Source organism: Rattus norvegicus, chromosome 1 (genome assembly GCF_036323735.1).
Source record: "Rattus norvegicus strain BN/NHsdMcwi chromosome 1, GRCr8, whole genome shotgun sequence".
Lineage (NCBI taxonomy): Eukaryota > Metazoa > Chordata > Mammalia > Rodentia > Muridae > Rattus > Rattus norvegicus.
Genome location: NC_086019.1, coordinates 179,938,087 through 179,963,701, shown reverse-complemented (window position 1 = coordinate 179,963,701; position 25,615 = coordinate 179,938,087). Strand labels below are relative to the sequence as shown.

Sequence of the window (25,615 nt, the reverse complement as noted above, 5' to 3'; positions counted from 1 at the left end):
ATCAAATAGGGAAGGAAAGGGTTTTTATTCTACTTACACTTACACAGCTCTGTTCATCACTGAAGGGAATCAGGACAGGGCAGGAACCTGGAAGCAGGAGCTGATGCAGAGGCCATGAAGGGGTGCTGCTTACTAGCTTGCTCCCCCATGGCTTGCCCAGTTTTTTTTAGAACCCAGGATGACCAGCCCAGAGATGGCCCTATCCACAATGGGCTGTGTCCTCCTCATCAATCACTGATTAAGATCCGCCTTACAGCTGGATCATGGAGGCATTTTCTCAATCGAGGTTCCCTCCTTTCAGATGACTCTGGCTAGTGTCAAGTTGATATAAGACCAGCCAGCATACCTCCCTCCCTTCTCTCATATATAGACTTTACTGGCCTCGAACTGTCTGTCGGGGCCAGGCTATCCTTGAATTCAGAGTTTTGGCAGCCTTTGCCTCTGAGTTTAAAGGCCTATGCCACCATGACTGACCTGGCTCAAGTCCTTGACTTTCCTCTTACTAGTGGGTCCCTTAGTCTTCCTTGCTTGCCTGTCTTTCTGAGCTGATGTGGTTCTCTGGCCCTGTGTTGTGTGCTTCACTGTGGCAAGTCTGCTGGGCCTGGTGTGTGTTCACGTGGGAGAGCAGGGACTACCACTCAGCAGAGTGCTTGCTTTCTCTGTGTGTGCTGAGGGCCTCAGCCTGACTGAGCCTGACACCCAGCTGGCTCACTCTTGACTTCATGTAGCACGGCTCTGGGGTCATGAGAGAGCTCACGAGAGAGCACAGGGGCTGTGGAGGTTGGGGGAGTTATTAAGCGTCTGTAAAATGGGGTGAATGTTGGTATCTTTCCCAATATTTAAACAAATATAACATGCCGAGGGTACTAGTGGTCACATGTAATCTCATCCTTGGAAGGCCAAATGAGGAAGATTGTGAGTTTAAGACCACGCTGGAAAACATAGTAAGACCTCATCTCAAGAAAACTAAAGTAAACCAAACCAAACAAACAAACAAACAAAAAAGCCCTTAAAAAAAACACAACAAAAAAAGTTAACAACAAAAGAACGTGGGGCATTGATTCCCAGAATGGAGCAGTGTCGTTTAATACTTTTGGCTTATTTGTATACACAGGGGGTTTAATCCTCTGGAGTGGTTGTGCTGTCCCAGGTATGTGGGAGATTGCTTGGTTCCTTGGCTTCTATTCCACAGGCCTCCTGATAGACAGAGGTCACCTGCTGTCTTGTTTGGCCACCTCAGCATCTTCTAGACGACAGCATCAGTTGTCCTGTCAAGGTCAACGAGGGTTGAGAATGTCCAGTGTCCAGTGCTGCATCCTAATTGTGACTGTGGCTGTTACTACTTGTGGAGGCAGTTTGAGTACAGTTTGTAGCACAAGTCATGTCTCACCTGAGCCCTGCCTTTCTTTCCCTGGAAGAAAAGGCTCCAGTGATAATGGAGAAGCTAGAGGGGAGGTTTGAACTCAGTTTAGCATTTCTTCATCCACCTTTGCTGTGCCTCTGGGAGTATTAGGTATCTAGGTAGCTGGTGAATCAAGGCATTCATTCAGTTTCATGTGATGGTTAGGAAGTGTGTGGCGAGGACCCAGGGTAAGAGGTGTGGGTCCCAGGAGGGAGTGTGTGGGGGCTGATTAGTCAGGGAAGCTTTGGGTCTCCCGCTGGGGTGGTGCAGAGGGCTGATCCAGCCTTGGTCACTAAGGGACTCATCATATGGTGGATTCTCACTGAACCCTTGATATGTGTTAGGCTCAGGCCCCCGGCACTTTGAGCATCCAGATGAGAAGAGTTCAGCAGCTTTGGACAGAAGTTAGGAACACAGGTTCTGACGCAGGGTTTTCTGTTTTTGAGGTCCAGCCCTGGCGCTTCTCAGCTTGTGGTGTGATCCCTATATAATCTGGGGCCTGGCTTCCTGATGTGGGAAATAGGAATAATGACTGTGATGGGATTTACATGGGCTAATGTGGGGTACTCGAGGATCTTGAGGACAGGAATGCTATGTGTGTGCTGCCTCTTTATTAGCACTAGAATGTCAGTTCAAGGGGGATGCTTTGTCTGGGTTGGTTACTGCTATACAGGTGCTCACAGAAATTTCTGGTACATACATAGCAAGTGCCAGTTTAATGATTCACAGCACCACTGGTGTGCCCAAGGAGCCCTGAGCCTGGGCTACAAGGGTCACACACAGCTGTGTCACAAACTAGAAGACACCATGCAAGTAATTTGATAAAGGGAACCTGGGTAATTTGGCAGAGGGGTGGGTCAGGGAAAGCTTGGGATGTTGGGCAAGCCCCCAGTGTGGTCTTGAAAAATATGCGGGGCTTGTTGGAGTCTTGAGTGATAGAGGATGACACTTGGGCAGAGTCACAGGAAGCATGTCACACTGGTGGCAGTGGGACAGTGCGGGCTGCAGAGTGAGTCACTTAGAGGAGCTTCATCCTGTGGGCTCCCTGGAAGGGCTCTAGCAGGGGTGTGACCAGGCCTACCTTAGAGGAACATGGACTGTAGGGATGTAGGGAGTGTGGGAGGGGACTGTCATTCTGAGACTGCCCGTGCCTGTCATCCATGGGGTGGAGCTGGAGAAAGTAGGCAGTGTACATGAGACTTCCCCTGGCAGGTGAGGGCTGGCCTCCGAAGCAGAAAGCTGGTAACATATACCTTGGTTGGCAGCACATCTGTCTTAAAAATAGAAGGGACAGAGAAAGAGGGGTGATGTGCCTGTCCTAGGTGTGGCCTAGTTAAAACCTGACCCCCTGGCAACACCAGCTGTCCTCACCTTCACTTGCAGGCCAGCAACTTCCTCTCGATACTGAGGACTACCTCCTGTCCTTCCCTCCTTCCAGGACTCAGCAGAGGGGTGGACTGAGTCCCCAGAGAGGCCTCTGAAGTCTGGGGGTGGGGGGGGCACGTAGAACATTGTCGAGATTTCTGCTGACTTCCAGTCATTCCGTGTGTGTGTGTGTGTGTGTGTGTGTGTGTGTGTGTGTGTACACCCAGTGAGTTGTAGGGCCTTATACATTCCTATGGTGGTCACAGACCACTAGATGTGGTTTTGTGTGTTTAGTGTCTAGGTGATTCGAGCAGTTAGGGTGTAAGAGACAGAAAGTGCACAGACTTCATAAGTACCAAGAACACTTTATTCCATGAATCGTAGAGGTCAGGAAGGAATGTGCCATCAAAGAGACAGCTGGCCATGGAGTGAGACTCAAGTCTCTAGCCTGTGGCTTCTCTTTTGTTGTCTAGAGGAAGACAGTTTTTGGTTACTAGGGACATAGTTTGGTTCTGTGTGTCTGTCTTTGTCTCTGTCTCTCAAGATGTTGAGTCCTAGGCTTTCTAGGGCCAAGTATGAGTTTGCTGTCAGCAGAGCTTATCAAACTCAGGGAGGAGGCTGCAGATTGTAAACACCCTCTGCTACTCTTCTGGTCAGAGTTCTGGAGTGTCAGTGTCCCTCTCCTGTGTGGGGTGTGGCTTCTAGAGAGCCCTCAGGCGAAAGAGGATTTAGAGCATCTCTAACAGGTTCCTAGAGTAGCAGAATTTTGTGAGCAGGGAACATGCTAGGCTAGAGCCAGGGTCAGAAGTCTTGGCTTTGAGCCTCTGGATGGCCTCCTGTGGCAGTATGACCTCGTAGAAAAGCTATAGTGACCAGGCCCCAGATAAGTAGTCACAGGTCCACAGCCTGTAAGAGGGCTAGACATGTGTTGTGATAACTTTTATTCTTTGGTTTTGTTGTTTGTAGACTTGGTCTCATGCGGCTCACTAGCTGACTGGGTCTGCATTCTTGATCCTTCCTCAGTGGCCCCACTGTGTTTACTCCTGACTTTTCAGTAGGTGAAGGGAGTCTGCTCCCAAGGCCAGTTGAGGGATGGAGGATGGAGAAACTGGGGCTTGGACCGGGGAGGGGAACACCAGGAAGCCTTTACCAAGAAAGTTACTACGCCTGAATTTTGTTTCAAAACCTTGTCATGCAGGGAAGAGGACAAAGGCTATCACAGGATCAAAGGCCTGGGGTCATGGGGTAGAATAATCTGGAGGAGAGAAGACACTGGAACTCAACACAGAACCTTTCGAAGGGTTGGAGAGGCCCCCTCTGTTTCCCACTCAGTGCTTGCGTCTCCGGCATCTAAAGGAGGTCTTCCATCCATCCGAGTTACTAGAGTGTTCTGGTCAGACTTGAGTCATAAACAGGCAGAGAAGTTCCTGGAGGCTGTTTTACATTCTCTTCATTCTTCAGACTAATCAGAAAGCTAGAAAGGGGCAGGTAGCTTTCCAGCCCAGTTAGAACCTGGCCACAGCCTCAGCCTGAGCTGTTTGCACCACACCCATTTATAAGGGAACCCCAGTCCAGGCCTGGTCCGCTCCGCCCTTCTATTCAGTCTTCTGTGGAAAAGGTATTGGAAGCAGCCGTTTTGTTTACCAAAGGGGCTGGTTGGGCAGGTCTACTTTGCAAGGTTAAAGGTCGGTGGGGAAACCGAGGTTTCTCTGCTGGCTCCTGGTGGTGGGTAGGTGGAGGAGGTAGGTGGGTGGAGGAGGCCTGAGCCAGCCAGCAGCTGGGGAGTTTTTGCTTGAGATGACTGCTTGGTGTGGTGCCTGAGGTTTTTCCAAGGCATGGTCCCTGAGCTCAGAGGGCTGAGCAGTTTCCGGTTCTCACATTCTTTTTCTGGAGAGTAGGGCTGGGAGAGATTAGGGCAGACACAGGAGGCTTGTGAGTTTTTCATTTGGGGCAATTAATTTGATGGATTGCAAACCAGCCCCCGACTTCCTCATGCTTCTCCCTGGACTGAGCAGTGGGACTGAGAAAGCCCTCCTCTCCTCTGGCACCTGTGTTACCTGCCCATGGCTTCAACTTGGTTGGTGAGCACACAGTAGGTGCTTTCTGAAAACCTTGAGTATCTGATTAGAGCCTTTCTAGAAAGCTGCTAGCTGGAGGATCTCCTGGTGGCAACACCATTCCTAGGTACAGCTGAACCTCAGCCATGAGCTAATCTGCTCAAGGTTACTCATGTCACTGGTGACAGCTGGGACTGTAGCCAGGTTTCTCCACCGCATTTGCCTAGTGTGCTCAAAGGACAACAGTGTATGAGGTACCCAGTGAAGGACTCCTGTGGGTTTTCCTGATTCCCCCCTTGTCTTGGGGGTTGAGGGTTCCTGTTAGCATCTTCCCCTGGTGGTTTTGCAGCATCCTACAAGGGTGCCAAGGGCTACACTTTGTTGTGTCCCAGGGTCATGTCCCCTGCGCCCCCACATACACACATGCACATGCACACATGCACATGTGCTCCCCTGGGCGCTGCAATGATATCCAGAACTGACTTGCTTTATAGGGAGCCTTTGTAGCTGCATTCTCCTTCTCCTGGTTTAACTTTATGTGTTAAGATTTTGGCCTTCCCACACATCTGTAAACATGAAGGGTATTACAGAAAGCAGTGTGTAAAGAACTGACAGTGTAAGGGTGTACCAAGTGTCTAGGGGTGGCTGGCTTATACAGTGCTCCTGCTGTGTGCCAGCTTTGGGCAGGGGCTGGCTTTCCATGATAGACAAACAAGGCATCTGCCCTAGGAACCTATTCTTCTTAGAATCTCAATCTCTCTCTCTCTCTCTCTCTCTCTCTCTCTCTCTCTCTCTCTCCACACACACACACCCACCCCCCTCCCCAGAGTCTCATTATGTAACTAACCCTGCTGGCCTGGAACTTGTCTATATAGAACATGTTGGTTTCAACTCACAGAAATCTGCCTGTTCTCCCTCTCTCCTTTTTAAGAACTGGAATTAAAGGTGTGTGCCACTCATCCAACTAGAATTAATTTTGGTTAATATATAAATAAGTAGGTTCCATTGTGGGGTTTTTTTTTTGTTTTTTGTTTTTTGTTTTTTTTTTTTTTTGGTTCTTTTTTTCTGGAGCTGGGGACCGAACCCAGGGCCTTGCGCTTCCTAGGCAAGCGCTCTACCACTGAGCTAAATCCCCAACCCCCATTGTGGGGTTTTTTAGGGGAGGGGACAAGGTGTCATGTATCCTAGGCTTAACCTTGAACAACTTTTTTTTTTTAAGATTTATTTATTTTTATGTATGTGAATATACTGTAGCTGTCTTCAGATGCACCAGAAGAGAGCATCAGATACCCTATAGATGTTTGTGAGCCACCATGTGGTTGCTGGGAATTGAACTCAGAACCTCTGGAAGCGCAGTCAGTCCTCTTAACCTCTGAGCCATCTCTCCAGCCCCAACCTCGAGCTTCTTTCTACTTCCTCAATGTAGGGTTACAAGTGCATACTAACACCCCAGCCTACATGGTGCTATGGCTCAAACTCAGGGTTTCACACATACTGGGGAAGCCACCTTAACACCGTCATATAAATAGGTCCTTATACTTTATGGCCCCGCCCCTCTTAGTTTCAGTTTCCATTTGGAATCAGCTGATGAGGCATTATTGACTTCCTGTGACTGCCAGGTATTGTTACAGAGGCCAGGCTGGGACTGTGTCCATAATCCTCAAACTCTCTGCTCCTTGGGCACACTTTGTAGTGGAGAGAAAGATGTACCGTTGGAGGATGGCAAGTGTGTGCGGGCTGGGCTGGGGAGTCAGGAGGGTGGGGTGTTGGGGGAGGGGTCTCTGAGGAGATAGATGGCATCTGAGTTGAGATCTCATTAAGATATGTGACATCTAGGCAGAACGCCCTCTGAAGAGAGAACGGCAAGTTCAGAAGCCAGGGGTCTAGAGTGGGCTTGTCTTGTCCAGAGCAGAAGGAGGTAGGGGCTAGGCTGAGAGGGCAGGGAGGAGTGCGGGTGGGGGATTTGGCCTTCACTCAGGGTTGGGGATCAGGGGAACTATTCTAGGCTTTTGGATAGAGGAATGTCATTTGATTTAGAAGGTTAATTTGCTGTTGTGTGTGGAGTAAACAGACTGTCCCAAACCCATGTAGGTAGTGTGTTTAATGCAGTACCCAGCATGGAATGAGCCTTCCTCTGTGGACGCTTGTTCTTCCCGAGAACTCAGTCATCAAAATTTGCTCTGGGTATCTGCTGCCGTCAGCCCATTGTCTACCTCCTGAGTGAGTGACAGCATCAGGATGTCCCTTCCCTCGGGGAACCAGTAGGACCTAGGCTTGGGAGTGAGAAGAGAGCCGACAACCGATCCCTTGGCTAATCCCAGCTCTGTAGTTATGGTGGTATTCAAATGGAGTCATGGAAAGGGTGCTTGCTTCTACAAACCTGGCAGATGTAGTGTAGACCACCCAAGTAATGCCAGGTTGGCTGCCCATGGAGTTTCTGTATCTATATCTCTTTTCTTCTTTCCGGTTGCCTATGATTTTGGAAGAGGCTGGAGCTGGGCCTCTGTACCTTCTTCCTTTTGCCTTTCTCTCTACAACCTCAGGCCTTTATGGAAAGACCTCAGGTGTCCTTTGGCTCCTGGTTGCCACTTATCAGGTGGAGACACCTTTGGCAGCTAGACTGGGGAACACCTCCACTGGGTCTCTTTGGATGGCAGGAAGCATTCTCATTTGAAATGAGATGTCCCAGTATCACTGGCAGGACATTCCACTTTGGCTCTGAGATCATCATTGCTTTTAGTTAATTTTTAAAGGTGTGCTTTACCACATCCAGCCACTCTTTGGTTTTCAGTTAATGAACTATATGCATGTGGGTATCTTGTCTGCATGTATGTCTATATACCATGTATGTATGTCTATATACCATGTATGTCTAGATACCATGTATGTCTATATACCATGTATGTCTAGATACCATGCACTTGCAGTACTTGCAGCAGCCAGAAGATGGCGTGGACTGGGATTGGCATTATAACTGTAAGCAGCCATACGGGTGTGGGGAATAGAATCCAGATCCTTTGGAAGAGCAGTCAGCACTCTTAACCACGGAGCCATCCCACAGTATCCTCTGCTTTTAGATCTTAACAGCCTCTCCTACCCATTTATTTAACCCCGCTTCCTTTAGGTAAGAGTTTCCCAAGAGCCTTTGTTTAGTTCTGGCTATATTACTTGGCGCAATCTCCTGAGTGGGAGGCATCTTCTCGGGGGCACAGAAGGATCCAATGAGGTCTTTGAACCAGGGGGCAGTAGAGCAGAATCCTGCAATTCAAGGTGGTTGCCCATCACTGGGCAGTTGAGCCTATACTTGTGCCTATGTATGGGTGTGGGGTCAAGAAGGGTTGAGGCTGTGAAGGAACAGGTGTCCTAGAGCATACAGGCTCCCCCTTCATCCCATGTGTCTGATTGAGGTCAGCGGACTGGGCTGCAGGTTTTAGAGCTCATTTGTTTGGGCCCAACCACCATGGGTTTCACCCATAAAGAGCTCCGTTTGGGTTTGCAACCCCCCACCCACTGTCTTTTCTTCCTACTCTGGATGGGGTTACTGATTAAATTTGTCCTTGGAACCTGTGCACACAGAGCCAGGACAGAACAGTGTGTTGGATGTGACATTCTGATTTGGGGTTCAGTGGGGTGTGAGCAGGGCGCTAGGCCCTTGCATTGGGAGCTCTCTTTGGGTTCTGTGCCCTGGCTTGCTGGTCTTCTGCCCCTCAGTCGGTTGGACACACATGCCTGTCTCTGCCCTGCAGGTTGTTTGATTTAGGCAGAGAGTCTGCAATAATGGGAACCTGGACTTGAGCCCTTGGCCAAACATTCCAAATTCTCTGGACATAAAGATTTTCTAAAGGGGCTTGGGGCCTTTCCAAGGCTTTCAAGTTTCTGTTTATACCCCATGCATATCTGTGTTTGGGACTGATTTTTCTGTATTCCCAGTATTCTGAGGGAGGCCTGGTTGGGTCACGGGGACTCTTCTCTCAGTCCAGCCTCTCCCCACTGGCTTAGGGAGCATCCCCCTGGCAGCGCCTGCTCTTCCCCAGGGCTGTGATGCTGAAGGGCTGAGGGTGGAGTGGGGCCTTTTGTTTTGTTTTTAAATAAGGGCAACGTGGATAAACAGAGCAGCGCTTCTGGTGCTGTCAGAGAGGGCCAGGACCCCACATTCCGGCTCCATGACAACAGGCTGTGGGCAGCGGCCGTTGAAATGGACAATGGTGGCTCTGTTGAAAGGCCGAGGCTGGGCTCTGAACAAGCGCATTTTAATTGAGCATTTTCCACCCTGAGATCTGTGGGGATCTGGTGGCCCACTCCTCATGCAGTCATTTTGTCTTTGTGGCTTCAGAGCCAAGTTATTGAAGCCCCCTTGTTCCCTTTTCAGCCTGGGCTGGCTTGTTCCGCAATGGTAAGAGGAAGGTTGGGATGAGGGCCAAGAGGGTTTGGTGACATCCTTGTAACCTGGCTGGTTTGAAAAATAAACTGACTGGGTTACAATCCTAGTGGCAGTGTTTCTCAGCTAAACCCTGTGCCTCAGTTTCCATCATTTGCAAATTATGTGGAATGACATGTCTTACTTGGGCTAGGGAGATAGCTCAGCTGTAAAAGTGCATTCCACGAAATCACAAGGGCCCACGTTCGTTCTCCTGGAACACATATGAAAAAAGCAGGGTGCAGTGGGGCATATGCTGGTAGTCCCAATAACGGCAGAGGTAGGTAAATCTCTGGGGTTTGCTTTTCAACCTAGCAGGACTGATGAACGTCAGGTTCCGTGAGGAGAGACTGAAGAAAACAGGTGACATTCCACTCCCAGCCTTTGCATGCACACGTGCACACAACTGTGTGCCATTATTCCCCTCAGGATTATTATGAGAATTAAAGATGTTTAACAGAAAGTCCTGAGGATGATTCCTGGGCTCCAGTAAATTCCATGCTGCCTTTCTTTTTGCCTTATGCCTCTTTAGTATCGGTCTCAATCACCACAGACATTTCACTTACCTCCAGAACTCCGAGGACCAGCGTAACGTTCCTACCACAGTGCAAATCTGATTTCATTCTCTCCTTGGCTCAGATTGTCACAATGTGTCTCACTGAGCCCTCTGCATAAGGAGAACTTGGTTTTGTTAAAGGCTGAGTGCATGCCGAGCGCATGAAGCTTACATTTGTTGAAGACCTGAATGCTCAGTCCTCTCAGGTAGAGACTGAGCGAGACCCTTCACTTGGCTCTATTTTCCTGATCTTTCTTCCCCGTTGTCTCAGCCCCAAACCAAATAAGAACATGCATGTCTCGAACAATGGCCTTTCCCATGGTCGAGCTCAGCATGCCTTCTGCCAGGCTTGCCCCCTTACAAGCATCCCCATTGGATTCTTCTGTTCAAAAGCCCATTTGCCAGGCTCCGTAAGTGGAATTAAACCTTCGAACCCTGTCTCCACTGTGCTCTGTGGCCCTTAGACATGCTTAAGAGTATTGGGCCCCAGGTAAGTTGAGCTCCTGTGTATGATGACCTGTGTCTGGTTGCCGGGAGAACATCACAGATACAAGCTGCTTTTGACACCCTGGGTCTTTCTAAAGACCATGTAAGTCTCTGTTTGGATTCTCTCTTGAAGCTCACTTAACTGGACCAAGTTAATTTAGAGAAGCTAGTGTTTGAGGACGTTCAGGCTGTGAGGGAGGGCTGACATAGGTCTCTGGTTCTGCCCTTTCTATGGTGACTGGTGCTGCTATATTTCATTGCCACTTTTGGCTCCTCCCACTGGTTACGTTCACTCTTACTTCTCAGCCGCTGGGTGCATCCCTTATAGGGACAGACCCAGGGCAGGAAATGTGGGGTTAAGACCTGTGTGCACATACCTGCTGGTCTTGCCTGACTGAATGGGCTGCCAAGTATCCAAATGGGAAGCACTTCCATATTAAACAGAGCCACAAAAGATAGATCCTCTGTATTGCTGGCTTCATGGGGCCAAATTCTCAAAGATTATCATGAAAGTGGCTCTTGTTGGAAATAACAACCATGGTGAGGAGCCTTTAAAGGGAGTGCAGAAGAGTGGCCCAGGAGCTGTGAGCATGGGTGTGGTTCCTGCCACCTCCTGCTCTGATTCCAGGAGAGCCAAGCATCACCTGTGCAGTTAGCAGCTCACTCATTGGCCTTGAGCCTTTGGGTCTCCTCTCCCATACCTGTGACGTGGAGGAGGACTCGTCCAGCTGTACCAGCGTCTTCAGTGGCATCAGGAGCAAGGATCAGGCATTCTGGAAGTCCTGTCTTTATTTCATCAGTCAACCTTTGCTACACACACTAGATTCCACAGCTGTGTACCTAAGGGTCTCTTTCTCCGGGAGCCCAGAGATGGCAGCGGGAGAGGGTGGGTGGAGAGTGAGTGGACAGAAGCTCACGATACATGCTGCCGAGTGTTGTGACAGAGGCATAAAGAAAGGGCTGTGGTACCTAGCTCTGAGAGGTCAGTGCAGCATCCCAGAGGAGGTGTCCCTCAAGTAAATAATGAATGGGGGTGGAGAGCCCTGGCAAACAGTCTCAGCACTGTGGAAATCTAAGGAGGGGTTGGGGTTGGGGGCCATGTGGGAAAGAGGCTGTCCTGGGACCATGCTGTGAGTGGAACAGAATAACTAAGGCCCCAGAACACATGTTGGTGCATTGAAAATCTTATTCTGATGAAAAAAAAGAGAGAGAACAAGACAACGGCAGGGAGGCCTGCTAGATAACTGTTAACGATGCTGTGTGTGTGTGTGTGTGTGTGTGTGTGTGTGTGTGTGTGTCTTTTAAAGATTTATTTATTTTATGTGTATTAGTGTTTTGCCTATGTGTATGCATGTATACTGTTCATATTCCTGGTACCTAGAGAGGTCAGAAGAGGTCTCAGTTATAGACACTATGCTGGAACTATAGTTACAGGCAGTTGTGAGCCCCTATGTGTGTGCTGGAAACTGACCCAGGGGCCCTACAAGAGCAGCCTGTGCTTTTAACCACCAACTAAGCTAGCTTCCTTCCTTCCTTCCTTCCTTCCTTCCTTCCTTCCTTCCTTCCTTCCTTCCTTCCTTCCCCTTTACCCCTCCTCTCCCCTCCCCTTTCCTCCCCTCCCCTCCTCTCTTTTTTGTTTTCTGAGACAGAGTTTCTCTGTGTAGCAGCCCTGCCTGTCGTGAACCTTTGAAGATCAGGTGGCCTTGAACTCACAGAGGTCCACCTGCTTCTGCCTCCTGAGTGCTGGGCTCACACCAGGCTCCAGTTCATCTCCCAAAGATGAACAGAGATAAGGGAAGGCACCTAGCCTCCAGCACACATGCAGGAAAGCCTTCATCTCCCTTTGTCACCCACCAAAGTCCCCAGGCTTGAGTGGTGCCTGTGAGGGATAAACAGTGGTTTTAGTTTTATTTTGAGACAGGATTTTGCTAGCCCAGGCTTGCCCAGAATTTGCAGTATCTCTACCTTAGTTTCTCAAATGTTGAGATTCCAGGTATTTGCCACTACCCTGGAGTATGTAAATGAAATGGCTTACTGGCCTGATGTGAGGTCAGGGCATGTGTAGAAGAGAGGGTGGTATAGGTGTACATATGTGTGTAAGTATGTGCACATATATATGGAGGCCAGAGAACAGTCTCAGGTGTCATTCCTCTTCTAAACAAGGTGCAGTTCATTGATTTTTAAAAATTTTTACTATTTATTTTGAGACAGGGTCCCTTACTGCCTTGGAACTTTCAAAATAGGCTAGACTCGTTGGCCAGTGAACTCCAGGCATCTACTTGTCTTTACCTCTTGAATGCTGGGTACATGCCACCTGCCTATTTTGTTTTTTAATGTAAGTTTTGTGGATCAACCTCAGGTCCTATGCTTTCAAGACCAATACTTTACTGAATGAGTATTTCCCCAGCCTGATGTAGCTTTCTGCCTCCGATTCCGGTAGTAACTGTTTTATCTCCGTGAATAGTGCTGCAGCTTCTTTCATGCCTCCCCTCCCTGGTTTTCTTTAAGCAACAGGGATAGGTGGCCGCTAACTAATGCCAGATTTAATTGGGAGCTGTGACGGGGCGGCCTGCCCCAGCATTCGGTAATACCGAACTGTAGGTTGACTTCGCCTCCCCTCTTGCAAACAGTCAATGCGCCTGGCCCATAAAGAGGCCTTTAAGCGGCAGCACAGCTAACAAAGACTTCTTCTAAAGACCTGCCTGAGTGGGGCAGGAGTAAAGTCGGGCTTTGTTTTCTTCTGCTTCTGGAAGCCAACTGGCAGCCAGGGGATGAGGTGTGTCTGCTGTCCAACCGGTTTCCCGTTCTTTGGTGTGCACCACTCAAGCCTGGGGGCTTTGGTGGGCGGCAGAGGAGATGAAGCCTTTCCCTCACGTGTGCTGGAGGCTGGGCACCTTGCCTTATCTCCATTCATCTTTGGGAGATGAAGAAATATGCTGCTGTAAATGGTGGAGCCAAGATCTGCCCTCAGATCTGTGTGCTTTCTGACAGCTGCCAGTCATCCTAGAGCAGGGGCTGGTCCACCCTCCAGAGGTGGGTACTCCTGCAGGGAGGACTTGATCTGGGCACGATGGGCAATCAGATATTCCTCCATATCTGCTGTGTGTACTGTATGATCGCAGGTCCCGAGGGGGTACAGAGAAGAGGCCAGGATGACACCTTGTTTGTGTGCTCAGCCATCCTGTTGAAGTCACTTGTTTTATCTGGAGAGATAGGCCAGGGGGTGGGGTGGTATAAATAGAGACACAGAGAAAAGGAGGTGGCTGCCATCAGTGAAACAGCTGGTGGGACCAAGGTGTGTTGGGAAGGCTTCATCGAGATGGGGGATACACAGTGGTATGGAGATGTGAAGCTTAGGTGAGCGTGTGGTTCTTGGAGGTGACGCTTGGACACTGACTGAAGAGTTCTACCAAGTTCTCTGGGAGGCAGGGAGCTTTTGGGTGCTTTTGAAGAGTCGACCCAGTAGCCAGCAGTCTCCAGGGGACGTGTCTGGAAGCTCAGTGGAGGAGGTGGGCTAGGATGTTTGCTCAGCTGTGGTAGTGGGGTTGGGAAGACAGGCTGGCTGAGCTGGAGAATCTCAAGTCTGGTCTTGGGTAAGCAATGGTCCGACAACAGCGAGGAACAAATGGCCCTGTGTCGTGGGTATGGTGGCCCACTGCTGTGTTCTCCTTTTAGAGAGTGCTGGTGGATGTGTGCATATGCTTTTGTGTAACTATCCACTCACCACCCAGATCATCACTATCCACCCTGATATTGGAGCCAAGCGTATGCCAGACACAAAGCTCTTTCTGCCTGGCATTTGCTTTGAAAACAGTGTTCTCTAAGACACTGGACAGGAGAAGCATGGGAACTGCTCAGAGAGAGCAGTTGGCTACCTCCAAGTGTAATGTAAGCACTGCTTCCCGCTAAGGTGGGATCTTAGAGAAGCCTCGGGACAAATGAGCTGGACAGAAACATGGAGCTTAGACATCTACTCCAACCCACATAATGTAGAGGCAAGAGGAACGGGTGCTGGATGAGCTGGGGCGATCCTCACAGCTGTTCCTCGTGTTTTCTGAGGTCTCCATGCTTCCAGCATGCCTGTTCCATGCCTTGTTGGCCTTGTTGTGTGGCTTAACCAGCCTTTCCTGACTGCTTGCTATCTTGAGTAGGACAAAGTTGGGAGAGAAAGGGCTCAACAGGCAGAGGTGGGGCTGGGTTGATAGAGTTCTTGCCCAGTACACACAAAGCCCTGGGTGATCGATCCTGGCTCACAGAAGGAGGCATGGCCATTCAGGGCTACATAATGAGTGTGAGGTCAGTTGGGGTTACATAAGACCTTGTCTCAAAGTGGGGGTGAGGGTGAGGCTGAGGTTGGGGAATAGAAAAGGGTGGGTGACTAACAAACAACATGGAGGCACCTGGCAAAGACCCCACAGCAGGGGTTCAACGCAGCTTTGACTGACCTCAGGTCTTTGTCAGCCCCTCAGTGGTAGTGGCTTTCTTGTAGGGATTATTTCTGAAGGCTTAGGTGAGGGGCAAGGTATTGCTACTTTCAGAGGCTTTCCTTTGGGTCCTCCCACTCTGGCTAAGCGTCCATGGTATGGCTGCAGGTTCAGGTCCATGGTAAGTGCCTGGGTTTTCAGGGGTGGCAGTGAGGCAGGCAGTGAGTGGCCACAGCCTATCTGTAAGAGGTGCCTGCTGGGCTGAACCGTGAATGAAATGGGTCCTAGTGTGGAGACCTAACAGGGCTTGCCAGCTGGAGGAAGGCCATGGTTCTGCTGGAAGCTGGGAAGATAGAGAAATTGGATCTTTACTCAAAGAGAAAAAACTGTTTTTTTAAAATAAGACTGTTTGTGTTATAATGTTATTCATGTTTCTTGTAAATTAGGCAATAAAAATACCTTGTAATTCTGTTAGCTTAGAATCACTGTGGATTTGTTTTTTGGTTTTGTTTGTTTTGGCTTTGGCTTTTTAGGTAGCATCCTACTCTATAGCCCAGGCTTGCCTACAGCTCACTATGGGGCTCAGACTGGCCTCAAACTTGCCATACTTCTATCTTAACCTATCAAATGCCAGCATTATAGATGTGAGCCAACATGCCTGGTTTGCTGTTGACATTTTGTTGGGTCTAGATCTGTGTATAAGTGGGCGTGTGCCAAGAAAAATAGGATAGCACAACATATTGTCATGCATTTCTCACTTAAGTATAAGAAAAATGGTCATTCATTAATACTGCATCATCAGTTTTAATAGCAGGAAGGTGGTCCCTGAAATCAGCAGGAGTGTCCCAGGACCTCAGATAGCGACCAAGAAGGCTTGGGATGGGCCCTAAGGAGTGGGGAGACATAGGGGAAAAGGTTGGGAAAAGGTTGGACCCTTACAGAGGCTGGGCCTTACTTTTTAATACAGTGGATGGGAAGAGTCATGCCCTGTAATGAGGCAGAGTGGACAGTGGGCTGGGTGGTGACTGGGAGGCGCACAAAGCCTGGACTCCACACAGGGGAAGCAGGTGCCTGGGCTCAGTTTCCATCCCTAACACAGTATCTGCATGGGATGGATGCTTCCCTGGGCCCAACACCCTCAAGGCAGGATTAGAACCACCGGGTATTTCTACCCCATGTAACACCTCGGCTTTGTTCTGTGACTGAATGGGGGTCTCTGGTGTTGGACTCTTGGCTGTGGTTTCTGTTGATCCAAATGTTCAACCATGGTTGAGAGCTCTGTGCTTAGGTCCTAAACACGTCGGTTGTCCCCTTTATTTTGGGGCTCGACGTAGCATATTCCTTCAGAAGGAACACCAAGGGAAACTGCCATCTTCGCCTGTACTGCAGCCACCAGGGGAGTGTGAGACAGCTGCTGCTGCTGTGCAGGAGCACAGGAATCTGGTAGCTCCCCCAGAGGCTCGCTCCTTGGTTGGCTTCTGTGATCTGTGTCTTGTCTCTTGGAACACTTCAGCCAGTGGCTTCCTTGTGGTCGAGTGCAGCCCCATTCAGGAGGAGCAAGGGCCGATGGATCTGAGAGAGTTTGTGGGTTGGAGGGAGACTGACATTCCCCAAGTCTCCATGGTACTGTAGATCACAGGCTGCTTTCAGACCTGGGTGTACCCCAACCCCAATAGCAAGCCTATAAGATGGGTCAGCCAGAGAGGAGCAAAAGAAAACCTGAGTTGGCTGGAGCCCTCAGGGTTTACCTCTTTGTAGGAAACCCTTTTGTCATGGCAAGATCTATGTGCCACTGGCTGGATGTTTCTCATTTTCAGGCATTTTTGGAGAGCCAGTTATGTGAGAGTCCCAGCACCTCAGTGCCCACTCGGCAGAGTGATAGGAAAACAAGACAGAGGCAAGATTCACAAATACCTCTTGTTATCTTTTTGTTTTGAGACAGAATCTCACTATGTAGCTTTGGAGGTACTGGAACTCACTCTGTAGACCAGACTGGCCTCGAACTCACAGAAATCCACCTGCCTCTGCCTCCTAAGTGCTGGGATTTAAGGTGTGCACCACCACACCCAGCTCTGCATTCTTATCTCGGTGCTTCAAAGATTTGCCTCCGTCTCCAGTTCTTTCCCAGGTTCTAGGGAAACATCTTCAAAAGCTTAAACTATTGGGTTTTGTGGGAGTTTTGGGTGTCCCATAGTAGCTGGGTGTTATTAGCAGTCAGCTGTGGATGTGGCAGCCATGATAGTTTATGTTTACCAAGCCCACATAGGCAACACCTGGAACTCTCCCACACTGAGTTTGCCCACTATGGACTGTTTCCCTTCGGAAATAAACGGGGGAGAAAAGCAACTGTAATAAAATAAACAAACAAACAAACAAACAAAACCCTGCCCACCCATTGCTCACATCCATCATGGTACCTGTGTCCAGTAGACTCCTGTGTGTCTGTTATATTGACTAAGGACGTGGGTGATGTTCCCCTGTCTGTTGGGAGACAAGAGACCAACACAAGATGCTTAACTTGATTTACAAACAAGTAAATCAGTCTCTGGCTCTATTAGAGGAAACCCTCATGACTGAAGGGCACGTGAAATGTGAATCTTGACTCCATATTCAAGACTTGTTTGTGTTTATTAAGAAGTAAGAGTGTAGGGGCTGGGGATTTAGCTCAGTGGTAGAGCACTTACCTAGGAAGCGCAAGGCCCTGGGTTCGGTCCCCAGCTCCGAAAAAAAGAACCAAAAAAAAAAAAAAAAAAAAAAGAAGTAAGAGTGTAACAGCTCTGAGGGCAGCTGGTGGAGTGCTCGCCTTTGCATGCAGCAAGCCCTGAGTTCCATCCCCACACTGTGCTAGCTTGTAATCCTAGAACTTGGGAGATGGAGGCAGGGAGACTTAAATTTAGATGTGGTTCTCAGCTGCACACTGAGAGTGAGGCTGACTGGGCTCTGTGTTTGAATCAGAAAGGACTGTGGTCAGAGGAGGCCATTTGACACCATGCTACTGTGTTTGCACTCTGCTTTACAATTGGCAAAGGATAAGTTTTTAAATAATTAACAGAAAGAAACACCTCAGGGAGAACATCTATTTCTTCTAATTCTGCAGGGGTGATCACTGCTGTATTCTTCCTTCCTGTCTTTCTTTTCTCAGGGAGAAATGTAACTTGCATAAACTTGGACAGTGTTACACACAGGCTTTACTTATTTACCTGTTTATCCTTTTCTTTTTGAGAGACTCTCACTTTGTAGCCCAGGTTGGGGCTGACCTTGAACTCAAGGCAACGCTACCTCAGCCTCTCGGTTGCTGAGGTTGGGGCATCTTCTGCCACTCCAAGTTGTACATGTAGTTTTGTTTTGTATTTTCCTTTTAAGTTTTGTGTTTTCTGTCTGAGTGTGTTAATGCACTTTGTGCAGTGCCTGGTGCCCAGAGAGGCCAGATCCCTTGGAACTGACGGTTGTGAGATGCCATGCAGGTGCTGGGAACCGAACCTGGGTATTCTGCAAGAGCAGTAAGTGCTCCTAATCAGCTGTATTTTCTCCCTGTATTTTTTTTTTTCATCTCTCTTTTGCAACATGACTTCCTGGGCTGTGGAGTGAGACACTTTTCTCATCTTTGGACATGCAGATATTTTTTTCAGTATTATGGGTGACAGTGTTACTGACCTGCTTGTCTTTGTGAGCGTCTTTGAATTGCTTAGACATTTCTTTCTCCAGTCCAGGATATCAGCATTCAATACAACACTCTCCATTGAGTTTTTCATCCTTAACGTGATGGAACTTGGAGGGGGTTATTATCCTCATGGCAAAGGCTTAGAAAAGGCATTTGTGTAAGACAGGGCAGAATTGCTTTAATCCCAGTGAGGAGCAGCAAGGGCATTTAGATTCATGTTTTGTTGTGCCCTTCAGACTTGCTTGGGATTCCTCATGTAGCCCCAAGAGATGTCTTCTGTGCCCCCTCCAAATCCCCAAACCCTTCCATGTCCTCCACCCATTCTTGCAGAGGCTCGGGGTTCAGTACTGAGCCCCCTGTTCAGGCTTACACTCCTTTTCCCTTTGAAACATGTTTTTACTCACTGTCTCTGACACACTCTGCCTCATTCCATCACCTGAAAATCCCCTTAAAGTATAGTCAGCTCTTCAGCTCAGAAGTGATAACCAGGTCAACTGGATTTTTAAAAAGACAGGTCATGTTCTCCATTCTCTGTGTAACCCTAGAACCCAAGATAGGTTGACCAGACTAAAACTTGCAGAGATCCACCTGCTTGCAAGTGCTGTGATTAAAGGCCAGAATGGCTTGTTTTTGTTTTTTGTTTTTTGTTTTTTTGAGGCAGGATTTCTCTGTGTAGCCTTGGCTGTCCTAGAACTCACTCTGTAGACCAGGCTGTCCTCGAACTTAGAGATCCTCTGCTCTGCCTTCCTAGCGCTGGGATGAAAGGCGTGCACTACCACTACCTGGCTTTCTTTTATTTATTTATTTATTTATTTTTATTAACTTGAGTATTTCTTATTTACATTTCGAGTGTTATTCCCTTTCCCGGTTTCCGGGCAAACATCCCCCTAATCCCTCCCCCTCCCCTCCTTTATGGCTGTTCCCCTCCCCATCCTCCCCCCATTGCCGCCCTCCCCCCAACAGTCTAGTTCACTGGGGGTTCAGTCTTAGCAGGACCCAGGGCTTCCCCTTCCACTGGTGCTCTTACTAGGATATTCATTGCTACCTATGAGGTCAGAGTCCAGGGTCAGTCCATGTATAGTCTTTAGGTAGTGGCTTAGTCCCTGGAAGCTCTGGTTGCTTGGCATTGTTGTTCATAAGGGGTCTCGAGCCCCTTCGAGCTCTTCCAGTTCTTTCTCTGATTCCTTCAATGGGGGTCCTATTCTCAATCAGTGGTTTGCCGCTGGTATTCGCCTCTGTATTTGCTGTATTCTGGCTGTGTCTCTCAGGAGAGATCTACATCCGGTTCCTGTCAGCCTGCCCTTCTTTGCTTCATCCATCTTGTCTAATTGGATGGCTGTATATGTATGGGCCACATGTGGGGCAGGCTCTGAATGGGTGTTCCTTCAGCCTCTGTTTTAATCTTTGCCTCTCTCTTCCCTGCCAAGGGTATTCTTGTTCCCCTTTTAAAGAAGGAGTGAAGCATTCACATTTTGATCATCCGTCTTGAGTTTCATTTGTTCTAGGCATCTAGGGTAATTCAAACATTTGGGCTAATAGCCACTATCAATGAGTGCATACCATGTGTGTTTTTCTGTGATTGGGTTACCTCACTCAGGATGATATTTTCCAGTTCCAACCATTTGCCTATGAATTTCATAAAGTCATTGTTTTTGATAGCTGAGTAATATTCCATTGTGTAGATGTACCACATTTTCTGTATCCATTCCTCTGTTGAAGGGCATCTGGGTTCTTTCCAGCTTCTGGCTATTATAAATAAGGCTGCGATGAGCATAGTGGAGCACGTGTCTTTTTTATAGGTTGGGGCATCTTTTGGGTATATGCCCAAGAGAGGTATAGCTGGATCCTCAGGTAGTTCAATGTCCAATTTTCTGAGGAACCTCCAGACTGATTTCCAGAATGGTTGTACCAGTCTGCAATCCCACAACAATGGAGGAGTGTTCCTCTTCCTCCACATCCTCGCCAGCATTTGTTGTCACCTGAGTTTTTGATCTTAGCCATTCTCACTGGTGTGAGGTGAAATCTCAGGGTTGTTTTGATTTGCATTACCTGATGACTAAGGATGTTGAGCATTTCTTTAACTACCCGGCTTTCTAATAATAACTGTCTTCATTTCTCTGGTGTCTGCACGTCACACGTTCTTCTTTTTTGTTGTATTATAAAGCTGAGGATGGCCTTGAATCCCTGATCTTCCTTCCACTGCCTCATACGGGGACTATAGATCTGTGCCACCAAGTGTGGCTGAATGTCTCTTCTGTTTGTTTGATTGTTTGTTTTGTGTTTTTTGGGTTTTTGAGACAGGGTCTTTCCATGTAGTCCTGTAGACCAGGTTGACCAGGCTCTGGTCTCCAACTCCCAGAGATCCTCCTGCCTCTACCTCCTGATTGCTGGGGTATAAGATACATGCCACCGTGTCTGACCGTACACCACATCTTTTGTTTTTCTTAATGGCTATTTTTGATTTCTGTGCATTGGTGTTTTTGCCTGCTTGTGTGTCTGTTTGGGGGTGTTGCCTCCCCTGGAACTGGAGTTACAGACAGTTTTCAGCTGCCATGTGGGTGCTGAGAATTGGTCCTCTGGAAGAGCAGCCACTGTTCTTAACAGCCTTCTCTCCAGCTCCTTTCTATCACTTCCTAAAGAGAATTTGATTGTCTCTTGGGTCCACCCGTGGGGTGCAGCATGGTGGCTGATTAATAATAATAAATATTTTGTTTTCTTCTTCTTCCTCTGAGATGAGGTCTGATTCTGTTGTCTAGGGTGGCTTTTACTTCCTGTGTTTAAGAGATCCTATCTTAGCTCCTACAGTGTACAGATCCATGCATTGTGCCTGGCAATATTATAATTGTACTAATGCTGCTTAAGGGCCTATTACTGTCTGGTCATACTTGGCTCATGGGTCGTTCTCCACCTCCTGAGTCTGCTGGGAGACCATTGGCCTGGGCTTAGACTTCATGTGGCTGGTTAGAGTCCAGAGATCAGCCTGTTGAGATTCTTCCCCCTCTTTCTCTCTCTGATTTTATTCAGTCTAGCTCTTTGTGTAGCCCCAGAGAGGCCTCCAGCTGTAACTGAGTATGACCCAAACTCCCGATTCTCCCGCCTTCAGCTCCCAAGTGTACAGTACAGGCAGGTGGCCATGACACACCTTGATGTCTTTAACCCCAGTCTGTAATCCGCTTCCTCCTGACCCCACCAAGTTCTGTGCTTGTGCCAGTGACCTCAAGGGGATGGGGATGGGAGATGCGGATTCGACTGCTCCAGGTGGTCCACTGCATCAAAAGAGCCGGAATCTCCTCATCACCTGCTACCCCACCCCAACCCACCCGCACCACCAAACCCTTACAGTTTTCTTCCCTTGGTCCATGAGCTCAGTGTGCTAGGTTTCTGATATATCATAGGTCACCAAGGAGGACTTCTTTGGGTCTATTGCTCAGGAAAGGTGGCATCAAAGATGGGGAGTCAACACCTGTCTAACCACCACCCAACCTCTCTTAAGGGCCTTGGACATACGGGAAAGAGGCAAGGAAGGGATGGAGAGGGGGAGGGAAGAGAGCAGTCATCGTTCTTCTTTTCTTAAATTCATTCCTGCCTCTCTCTCCCTTTTACCCTCTCTCCTGCTCTTCATTCTTCTCCCAACAGGGTCTTGCCATATAGTTCTGGCTGGCTTCAAACTTATTATCCTTCTGCCTTGGCATTTAGAGTTGATTACAGATATGTGCCACTGTGCCTGGTCACAGTCAACTTTTCTGTGGAGGCCCCAAATGAGCAAGTTAGAGAGATCACACACACACACACACACACACACACACACACACACACACACACACACACAGAGGCATAGGTGGCCTGGGAGGCATGTAGAGCAAGCAGCAGCAACTGCACTGATGAATGTTATCAGGCTGAGCACATGCTTCTGAGACACAGGATGAGGTGTGTGCTATGTCCAGCAAGGGATTGGAAGTCTGAGCCTTGAGTTTGCAGACCAGTCCTGCTGCCTGTGCATGCAGGCACTCATGGTAGAGGGTCATGGGTGTGCCGGGTGGCTTTGGGCTTTGTGGCTCTCTTAAAGACTGGGAACAGTGTGCTTCAGCTGCTTAAACAGTTTTCTTTCTTGGTAGGCAGGAAACACAAAGCAGCCCTTCAGAGAGGGTGGGCAGGAACTTCTTCTGGCCCTGTGTCGAATTAATCCAGTGCAACCCTAGGGCAGCCTCCCAGATGGCCTGGCAGAGTCAGAGTTGGACAGCTGTATCTAGAGGTCGCCTAGGGGACAGAGAGCAGTGGTAAGAGCCCTTCTGGAAGCTGTGAGTCCACTGATGGCCTGGAGGAAGGGGGGCTGGTCCAGTCCTGGCTTGCTGGGCTGAGGCTAGAGCAGCTTTCACCTATAGCCCCTGGGTCCATTAGAGCATCCTGAAGTGCTGTGGGGCTCTCTGGACCTAGGTTTTCAGCAGTTGCTCTCCTTGTGTTTGGGAGGAGAGGAAGCAAATCTCTGTCGAATGAGTATTGCAGGAATGAGGTACCTCACCTCAAGGCAGGCTTGGGAAACTCCTTGCTATTTTAACCCTCCCTTCCTTTAGCACTCAGGTGATGTCATGAGTAAAGCCTAGTAGCTCTTTTCTCCTGCCTACACCAGGTCATGGTTCTGTTTTGATTTTGGCTTGGACTAAAGAGCATCTGTCTGCTCTCTCCCCTCCCCTTTTCCATCCCTTCCTTGCCTCTTCTTTCCTGTAAACCCCCAAGGCCTGAAGAGAGGCTGGGTGGCAGTTCGACAGGTAAGTGTTGTCTCCTTTCTGGTGCCACCTTTCCTGAGCAGTAGACCCAAAAAGGTGTAGAGTTTGACTCTGGGGTTGGTTGTGTGTGGAGGGGTAAGGCAGGAAACGGCATGTCTGAGTATCAGATGACAGTGTCCAAACCTTCTGGTACAAATGTGTGTTTGGGGGCAAAGCTGTGGGCTTGCCCTTTTAGCGACCTGACTCTGAGAGTGCCTGTGTGTTGAGGAACAGGTGTGAGTGGTGGGAAGTACGTAGAAAGTTAGGCTTTGGGGTTCTCTCCCTGGGACTTAGCGTGCTGTGGGGGAAGTACTCCCTGCTGTGGAGGCAGTACTCCATGGTTCTTGGGGTGCTGTGGGCTCAGTCCTTCTTAGGGAGATTGGTGCATGTCTTGATGCAGTTCTAAGGGCTAGGAGGCCTGTGGCCCTCGTAAAGTTGAGTCGTTCCTTCCCTTTCCACCTGGCCAAGGTTCAGAATAACCAGCTCCTGCCAGATCTTAGACTCCCTGCTTAGGATCCTGGAATCACTTGGGTTATTGTTGTTTATGATCTTTGCTGGAGAAAGCCAGAAGTATGCTTGGGAAAGCCTAGTGGCCTCTGGGATGGACTGCGGGGCTGACTGAGGGAGGCCTGCCCTGATAGACAGCTGTTCAGAGGCTCGCTGGAGAAATGATGCTGTAATGAGAATGCTGTCTCCCAAACTGTAACTGGCAAAGCCACTGAAGCATTTGCAGTTAATAATGTACTAAAAGTGTCGCTGAGCTGAAATTTAACAGCCGGTTTAAAAGCACAAGGTAGGGGATTTAACAAATAGGACATAGAGACCACGTGTGTCCTGGAGTAATTCCCATTCCTGTGACTTTGTGCTGACTGGGAGTATTGCTGCCTCCTCTCTGGAGGTCGTTATCCTGTCTCCTCCTCTCCGAAAAGTAACAATGTACAGCCCACGTGCAGATAAACCAGGGAGCACAACTTGGTGAAGCCACAGATTCTTCCCAGAGTGGGACAGTCCAGGGAAGGAGGCTTTAGTGGAGAAGGGAGTCAGGATTCATGATGTCCCTGCTGTGGCAGGCATAGGCAGCTGTACAGTTCTGGGGCCAGAGCAGAAGATGCCCCAAGCAGGGTGTGGTTGGCCCCATGATAAGTAGGGAGTGGAGTTACTGCTCAGATATCTGAGATGACAAAGTCCTTCTGAGGAGTTTGCTTTAGAAAATAGAAAAGTTTAAAAAAAAAAAAGGAATGGAAAATTTAAGGGAACTGAAACAAAAGCTCCCTGGATTCTGAGCTCTGTGTGCCGCTGCAGGAGGTGCACCAGTGGGAAAGGCCTGGGGTTCAGTTAGGTCTGCTCCAGCTTAGACTCGAGGTCTCACGTGACACACAGTTACTGACTCCAGATATCTTTAAGCCTTGCTTGATCTTCTCAAGCCTTGGTGGCCTTGTGGTTTATAGTGTGAGGTCCCAAGGATGGATTCAGTTTCACTCATGTCTATGTCTATGTCCCTCAAAATGGTGACACTTATGCATCTACACATACATACTCACATACATATACATGGTACACACGTACACATTCATGCTTCTACACATACATAGTCATACATACATGCACACACACTCATGCTTCTATACATGCCTTTGATCCTGCTCTGAGTTGGTCTTCACTATCTTTAGATAATTCCAGTGTGTGTGTGTGTGTGTGTGTGTGTGTGTGTACAAACTGTATATTCCCAAACTGTAACTGGCAAAGCCACTGAAGCATTTGCAGTTAATAATGTACTAAGAGTGTCACTGAGCTGAAATTTAACAGCCGGTTTAAAAGCACAAGGTAGGGGATTTAACAAATAGGGCATAGAGACCATATATATATATATACACATACACACACATATATATATCTTTATTCTTATATGTTGATTGAAAGAAGTAGCATGGGACAAGCAGGCAGTGCACCCATTGCTTTGTGTGGACTTCTCATAACTGCTCTGTGAGGTAAATGCGGTTATAATGTCATTGTTTTTCTAATGAAAAAAAATGAGGTAGAAAAGGATCAGAAAGAGTTGTGGTTTATGCTTGCAGCTCCAGCACTCTGGAGCTGAGGCAGGAGGATTGATGTAAATTTGAGTCCAGCCTAGGCTATATAGTGGAGTGGTTTTGTGGTACCAGAGAAGGGTTGTTTTCTGGGACTCAGGTACAGCTCAGGGGTTATCAGGGTATGGAGAAATTGGCTCTCATGTAATTGCTATAGGAGTGTAAAGTAGGGCAGTTGCTATAGAAAAGAGTCTGGGGGCTTCTCGAACATCTAAACTGAATCATCATGAGATCCAGCAATTCTGCCTCCAGGTATAGACTCAAAGGACTTGAGAGCCGGGCTCCTGCGGCAGTGGCAGTCGCAGTAGCCAAGAGATGAAAAGGGTCCCACTATACATTGTGGATGAATGGATAGACAAATGTGATAGTTACTCACAACTGGATATTATCTGTCCCT

The 25,615-nt window shown here is 48.6% G+C and overlaps 1 protein-coding gene across 20 annotated transcripts in view; it reads left to right on the top strand.

The window, feature by feature from the left end:
• Positions 1-25,615, top strand: part of Plekha7 (pleckstrin homology domain containing A7) — a 183,300-nt gene that overhangs the window by 18,454 nt on the left and 139,231 nt on the right. Inside the window, exon 1 of one of the 20 annotated variants that reach the window (XM_063279505.1) lies at positions 12,974-13,316. The exons of 18 other annotated variants lie outside the window; for them this stretch is intronic. Coding sequence is in view for 1 of the 2 variants with exons in the window: in XM_039101149.2 (XP_038957077.1) it covers positions 22,581-22,645 (65 nt within the window). In the remaining variant the exon portion in view is untranslated. Of the gene's footprint in view, positions 1-12,973; positions 13,317-21,773; positions 22,646-25,615 lie in introns of those variants that run through there. One more of the 20 variants, XM_039101149.2, reaches the window with a different exon arrangement.